The 7,755-nt window shown below is 39.0% G+C and overlaps 2 protein-coding genes across 2 annotated transcripts; one reads left to right on the plus strand and one right to left on the minus strand.

Moving 5' to 3' along the window:
- Window positions 1–365: 365 nt before the first annotated feature.
- ora1 (olfactory receptor class A related 1) lies at window positions 366–1,310 on the minus strand (the record flags this gene model as incomplete). The annotated part of the gene is made up of 1 exon (XM_079578492.1): window positions 366–1,310. The coding sequence occupies one exon, from the start codon at window positions 1,308–1,310 to the stop codon at window positions 366–368; it is 945 nt and encodes a 314-aa protein (XP_079434618.1).
- Window positions 1,311–4,886: 3,576 nt separating this feature from the next.
- Window positions 4,887–5,843, plus strand: ora2 (olfactory receptor class A related 2; the record flags this gene model as incomplete). The annotated part of the gene is made up of 1 exon (XM_079579119.1): window positions 4,887–5,843. One exon carries the CDS (start codon window positions 4,887–4,889, stop codon window positions 5,841–5,843), a length of 957 nt encoding a protein of 318 aa, XP_079435245.1.
- Window positions 5,844–7,755: the final 1,912 nt, after the last annotated feature.

Here is a 7,755-nt window from a genome sequence, read left to right on the forward strand (position 1 = left end):
CAGCGTCACCAATCATGGAATCAGATGTGGATATGACCATAGAAGAAGAAGAAGAAGAAGAAGAAGAAGAAGATTATGGTATTAAATGAGAGCTTTTAATGCTGACACTTTGCATAGCCTATATGATGATTAATGACAAGCATTGACAGCAAAAAAAAAAAAAACATTTTGTAGACTAAACTAGACTTAGGCTAAATGCCTCATAGTTATAAAATTGAGATAGCCTAATTATCTTTCCCTGTAAGAAATCTCTATCGGCCTAACATTAGGAGAATATTACTACACGTAAGCTTGAAGATAAAACTAATTTCTGTTGTAAGGAATGTAACATTTGTAAACTTTTAAATTAGGTGAAATAGGTCATGCTACTTATTTGTCACTTCAGTAGATCCCTTTGTGTTGCCTGATGCTTGCTCCTGTTCTGCTGCACATACAATTTTGGCCTTAACTTTCTTGTTTGAGGAAATAATAAAGTATGGGCTCAGAGAGGCATAACACGAGGAAAAAAACACTCTCATATCAGCTACAACTGGGGACACCTTGGCCACGGTCAGCATATAGATCCATATAACATTATCTATACCAAAGAAAACCACATAAAGAACAACCAAAGTCACCACTGTTTTTACTGCTTTGGTCTCCCCACCCTGAGTGCGCCGGATGCCCCTCACCTGGCGACTGTGACGGTGCAAAAGAAACAGGATGTATCCACTTGACCCAAGCATGAGCGCAACAAATGCAAAATCCCTCAAAGACACCGCTACCCCATTTATAACGTAGGACAGGTTGTCTCTGAAGTCAACATGGCAGAAGCCCAGATTGAGAGTGAAGGCTGGGACGGTGCCATTGCGTGGTGCCATGGAGAAAAATGGGGCAGCAATGCAAATGGCCATATTTAGGAACCATAAGCCAGCAAATGTGGGCAGGACAAGGGATGGAAGAGCAGGTTTTAACCTGGAAAGGCAAGGGCCAGCCGGGGCAAGGGTTACAGCCTGGAACACACTCAACATACAGGTGATGCAGACAGATAAGGCACGGCCAATTCGATAGGCGTAGATCACCACCTTGCAGCCCGCATCATTAAGGAGGTCCTGAAGGCCAAACACTGTCATTGTTTGAGGGACACAGCGGGTTAAGAGCAGCAAGAGGTTGGCAAAGGCGAGATGACAGAGGATCATGTTCACGGGGAGTAGCTTGGACTCAGAGTAGATGATGCTGGCATAGGCCAGAAGAACAGCCGTGTTTCCTAAAATTCCCATTCCAGTCTGTAAGAGGAAGGAGACACCTTTGATGGTCACACACAGATCCATGCTACAAAATCTGCAAGACAGATACACAAATACGTAGTCACTTTTGTAATAAAGACAAATCAACTTGATGGTGACTGTCCAGAAGTCAGCTGACCTGACTGCAAATGTTACAGAGTCGTCCCAAACAGCACCAATCACTCAGACACTGAAGCATGAAGGAAGTGTCTTGCCAAAAGAAAACTGCTTACAAAGAGGCAATTGAAGTGTAAACCTTTGGGTTATAAACACATTGTGAAACCAAGAAGATTAGGCACATTTTTAGATTTCTGTTTTATTTTGAACATTGAATTTGCAATTTGATTTCATTGAAAATTGATAGAGTTAAAGAAACCTTTTGTTTAAAAAAAAAAAAAAAAAAGAGTTACATTTGTTGAAATAACAAGTATCTGTTTTCATTTTGTAAACAGATACTAATCACGAAAAACAGTTAAAACCAAAGTAATCTCACCTGAAGTGGTCAATGAAGCATGAAGCATTTTGTGCTCAAGAAGATTAATGGGCCGTGTAATTGGCATTTATAGTCTTACACTTCCCATGAGATCGTCTGGAAATATTAAAGTGTTCAGCCCAAGAATTACACCAAAATGGTCTCAGAAGACAGACACCCTGTTGGGAATACTGTTAAATTCAAGCTTTATTGGCGACTGCATATTGTGAATGTGATACATTTTTGCTCTGTGAATATTTAACAACAACAATATCACTAACAACAATATAATCAACTAAAAAGACTCTTTCCAAACCATTAAACAAACCAAGGTGTACAAGGCGTCTTTTGTTTCTGTGAAAACATTCAGTGTATTTTTACAGGTTACAGGAATGATTTGTAAACCTATATAAACTGTGGCTGTACTTGTTTTAATCCAGCCATTTCATCCACAAACTCAACAACCCCTATTTCTACTGTATTCTGACCTATAAATCCATTTGTTACTAAATGAAGAGGAAAGTATATTCTAAAATTAGGAATTTTACAAAATGCTGTTCAACTTCTTATGTTTATTACATGTATGTGTACATGTGTTATCAAGCCTACACAGCCATGTAGCCACACATGTATATGTACATGTGTAATTATCAAGCCTAGCCATGTAGCTACACATGTATATGTACATGTGTAATAATCAAGCCTACACAGCCATGTAGCCACACATGTATATGTACATGTGTTATCAAGCCTACACAGCCATGTAGCTACACATGTATATGTACATGTGTAATTATCAAGCCTAAACAGCCATGTAGCTACACATGTATATGTACATGTGTAATAATCAAGCCTACACAGCCATGTAGCCACACATGTATATGTACATGTGACCTGTGTATATGTATATGTACATATACATATACACATGTATATGTACATGTGTAATTATCAAGCCTAAACAGCCATGTAGCTACACATGTATATGTACATGTGTAATTATCAAGCCTACACAGCCATGTAGCCACACATGTATATGTACATGTGTAATTATCAAGCCTACACAGCCATGTAGCTACACATGTATATGTACATGTGTAATTATCAAGCCTAAACAGCCATGTAGCTACACATGTATATGTACATGTGTAATTATCAAGCCTAAACAGCCATGTAGCTACACATGTATATGTACATGTGTAATTATCAAGCCTACACAGCCATGTAGCTACACATGTATATGTACATGTGTAATTATCAAGCCTACACAGCCATGTAGCCACACATGTATATGTACATGTGTAATTATCAAGCCTACACAGCCATGTACTTGTCTATAACAATCATGACAGCAGCACTGACATGCTACTGAGATAAAGTAACACATGTAAATATATGAAAATACACTTCTTGACTGATATGGCCTTGTTCATAATTCATAGTTCCATATGAGAGCCTGCCAATCTACATACAAAGTTCCAGCCTGTAGAATAAAAACACAGAGTTCACTAACCCCTGCGGAGACAACAGTGTGCAGTGATTGTTGATGCCAAAGCAGCCTGATGATTCCTTGAATAAGCCATCAGGAGGCTTTTAGATGCTCAGCTGGTGCTCTGGCTTATTCCTTCATGTCTCGGGAGTTTGTTAAAGACACAGAGGAGCGAGACAATTAGGCCATAACAATGAGCACCTTCTCTAATTGGGGGTATTGGGACAGCCTTTCTTCCTTTATGTACTATGTTCATCACTGACATATACCTTACTCCAAACATTCCCAGCATGTATCATGTTTTTTGTTGTTGTCTTGTTTCAGAAATCTTGATAACCCAGTGCCTCACTAACCTTCTCATATTTAATCATTTTACATTTTGAAGCGAGGAACAGTGAAAGAAATGTTGGCGTCCTCCTGGGACATTTCCCTGTAATAAGGCAAGGGATAATTTGTTATTTTCAGTGTGTTTCTTACATGTTTACACGTTCAGAGAGCTAATTAAAATGGCATGTTCAAGCATGTCGCTCTCGGGGGAAGGCGTCTTATATGCAGAAAAATCCAGGCCATTTTCCCAATGGCTTTAGACGTGTGTTCGGATCAGGTTTGAGAATGTAAATATGTTTTTCTTCCATTAAGATTAGAGTTGTATATCACAGCATCTTCTGTAATGAATTCAAAATAGTACAATAGTTGGAAGTTTAAAACAAATACAGTATAAGCAAAAGGGCAATGTTACCAGCTTCCAGGGCCAACTGTCCACTTTAATTTAATAATTAGATGCAATTTATTTTCTACATTTGGGATAGCTCTGTCCGTAGCAGAAATTAATACAGCTTTTCTCCAGAGCTAGGACCATGGCCTCACAGATTTGTAAGTGATAGCAGCCTGTGAGCAATATAAGAAGTTGAATTATATACAGAGCTCTATAAATTATTGCTTGTTTGTTCACATAAATGTGAAACAAAGGATGAAATTAGCCTGTGGCTACAAATACTTCAGTATGTTTATATCAATTTTCTCATGTATATTCATTAACATGCAGTTCAAAGAAAAAAAGAAAAAACAAAAAAAAATAACTGAACCAGAAACAAATTTGTAACCATACACAAAATGTAGTGCATGAATACACGTTCAGTATAAGATACGATAAAATAATCCTTTATTGATCTCACAACGGAGATTAGTACAATCATAACAGTGTGATGTGTGACAAAAGAAAACACGGGACACAAGTTTCTCTGATGAAATATGGCCTTTTGAATCAATTTCAGTATATAAATACCCTGTAGATTTAAAACCTCAATCACTGAGAAGAGATTTGATGCATGGTTGAGATCAACATTGGGTGTAAATGGCTTATTCGTTTACACTGTTGCCTTTGCAGTGCACTTGGTAGTCAATCCCCTTTAGGGACAATCTTGTCTGTTTATCACACAGCAAAGTGACAGACGACTGCAGTCTTCTGGATTGATCTCAAGTAATTGGAAGCTCAGGGAAGGGAATCAATGGACCATGCCAAACGATGCTACCTGTTTTGTTAGATAAAACTCAAGTTAGCCCACACTACATAGTAGGTCTGTCAGATGGTTTGCGTGGAAGATTCATGCAATGTGAAGACCCTATTTTTGAGATAAGGGATCTTGCTTCAGCTGCACTGATGACTTCTGAACTGTTTGTCCGCGGCATGCTTTACCTGTCCCTCACTGTGGTTGGCGTTCCCGGAAATGTTACAGTTATCTCGGCTTTCCTTCTACTTTTGTACCAGGAGAATAGTTTGCTTCCAGCTGATGCCATCGTCCTACATTTGGCCTGTGCTAACCTTCTTATTGTGGGTGTTCGCTGTCTCTTGGAAACCCTCGAATCCTTCTACCTCACCGAAGTCTTTACCGATGTGGGGTGCAAGGCTGTGATCTTTGTCTATCGAACATCCCGCTCCCTGTCTATCTGGTTGACCTTCGTGCTGAGCACATACCAGTGCTTGAGCATCGCACCTCCTGGCTCTCGCTGGGCCTCGCTACGAGCTCTATTTGCAAAGTACCTCTGTCTTGTTTTCTTTTGCGTATGGCTTATCAATACTTGCATGAGCTCAGCGGCCATTTTGTTTTCCTTCGGCAGCCAGAACACCTCCTCTTCAGCCCAGCATGGCATTAACGTACAATTCTGCTTTGTCTACTTCCCCTCCAAACTCTCAAAAGAGGCCAATGGTGCAGGTCAGGTGGGACGGGATGTGGTACCCTTGGCGCTTATGACTCTGGCCAGTTTGATCATTCTAGTTTTCTTGTACAAGCACAGCCTTCATGTGAAGGGGCTTCGTGGAGGCAGCGCAGGGGGAGGTGGCGCAGAGCAACGTGCTGCCAAAGCTGTGGTTGCATTAGTGACTCTCTATGTGGTTTTGTATGGAGTAGATTGTGGGATCTGGGTATACACTTTAACAGTAAAAAAAACAATGAAGTCTGCTCTCTTGTCTGATCTGCGTATATTCTTCTCATCGCTCTATGCAGCTCTCAGCCCCCTGGTCATTATTGCGTCTAACAGGAAGGTGCTCAGGCAACTCAGGTGTCTTAGAGCTCAGAACCCACTTGTGGAGAAGGCGACCACTCTCTCCACAATGTGAGAGAAGAGAAGCAGAAACTATACTAAAACAAAAGGTATGGACCAGTAAGGAAAAACATTTAGATAGCTTAATTTAAATACAATCTCTTCACCTTGTACACAATTATGTGTATTATTAAAACACTAGTAACATAAGCAATAACATCAGCAGCTTTTTACCATCTGAAAACCATTGCTCAGATCACAGGAATACTGTGAAAACCAGACTTAGAGAGACTTATCCATGCGTTTGTCTCCAGCAGGTTAGACCTGCTCACTGTTAGACAGCTGCAGTACATCCAGAATGCTGCTGCTCGAGTCCTGACAAGAACCAGGAAATACAACCATATTAGTCCAGTGCTCCGGCCTCTGCACTGGCTTCCAGTCGCTCAGAGAATAGACTTTAAAACAGCTCTGCTTGTGTACAAGTCTTTTCATGGTTTAGCGCCAATGATATGAACCATCTCGGGCCCTGAGAACTTCAGGGAGGGGTCTCCTGGTGGTTCCCAGAGTCAATAATAAACAAGGTGAGGCTGCGTTTCAGTTTTATGCAGCTAAAATCTGGAACAGTCTTCACGAGGATGTGAGAAAGACCTCAACTCTGACAATGTTCCAATCCAGGCTGAAAACAGTTCTTTTTGTCTGTGCATATGACAACTGAAAGCGTTTTATCTGTACTCTTGCGTTTTACTGTAATGAATTAATTTTTCATGTTGATGTTTTGTGGATTGATTTAATCTCAAATGTGAAGCACTTTGAATTGCCTTGTGTATGAATTGTGCTCTACAGATAAACTTGCCTTGCCTTGTAATGGATTTTCAGCCATACCATTTTGCAGAAGCTGTATTTGTCTTTGTTCTTTTACTTCTAAGTGCGATAACGTCATCTCCTGCCTATTGCGTCTATCAGAGCAGCATTTTTCTGTTATTGTGCTTATTACAGTTGTATGAGCAAAAAGTTTAGGCTCTGCATTTTTTTTCCATCACTGTTTGTGGCGATAATTGTCCAAAGGATACACTTAGCGAGTAAAGTATGTGCAGTCGGGTTCTGTGGAAAATTGTCAGTTCAAAATCATTGGTGGAAAACAATTATCATTAGGGCCCGACCGATATGGATTTTTTGGGGTCTGATACTGATACCGATATGAAGGGGGTTGGTCTGGCCGATATAAATAAAGGCAAATATTTGAAGTAATTTCAAGTAATCTCTCAAATAGCCTAAGCTTAAGCATTTATTATTATAGTAAAGTTTTCAATCATAGAAATAAATAGAAATATATAGAAATATCAGTCAACAGATGTGGGGATTGCAAATGGAAATTAACATAGAGCTAAATCTGGTGCAGCCATCTTTTAAATGAAACTGAAACTGAAACTGAAATGAACACACTGTCCTTTTAATAAACTAAACTAAACTATTATTGGGTACTTTGATCGGTCGATGCCGGTATGCACCACAGATATATATATATATATATATATATATATATATATATATATATATATATATATATATATATATATATATATTTATTTTTATATATTTATTTTTTTTTAAATAAAAAAATTTGGCCAAATTTAAATGTGTCAGTGTTGAACTGTGACAGCAGGGGGCGCTGTATATTCATGTTTAGTAGGTACTTCAGAGGGAGCTTGTTTGAAAGACAAAAATCAGTAGATTCCAAAACAAAATAACGGTAAGTCTCCATCTCTTATGGTTACAAAATTATACTCAAAAGTTTAAAAACCAAAATATGTAAAATAGGTGTAAAAACAATTTTCACCGCAATGAAAATTGCCTTTTTATCGGCCAATTTTGCCCGATAACCAATATTGAAAATATCCTAATATCGGCCGGCCAATATATCGGTCGGGCCCTAATTATCCTTTAGGAGTTGTGTGTTTTCTCTTCATGCTGTGTTTTTTTCTTTCTCC

The sequence above is a fragment of the Gobius niger genome, assembly GCF_951799975.1.
Source record: "Gobius niger genome assembly, chromosome: 20".
Lineage (NCBI taxonomy): Eukaryota > Metazoa > Chordata > Actinopteri > Gobiiformes > Gobiidae > Gobius > Gobius niger.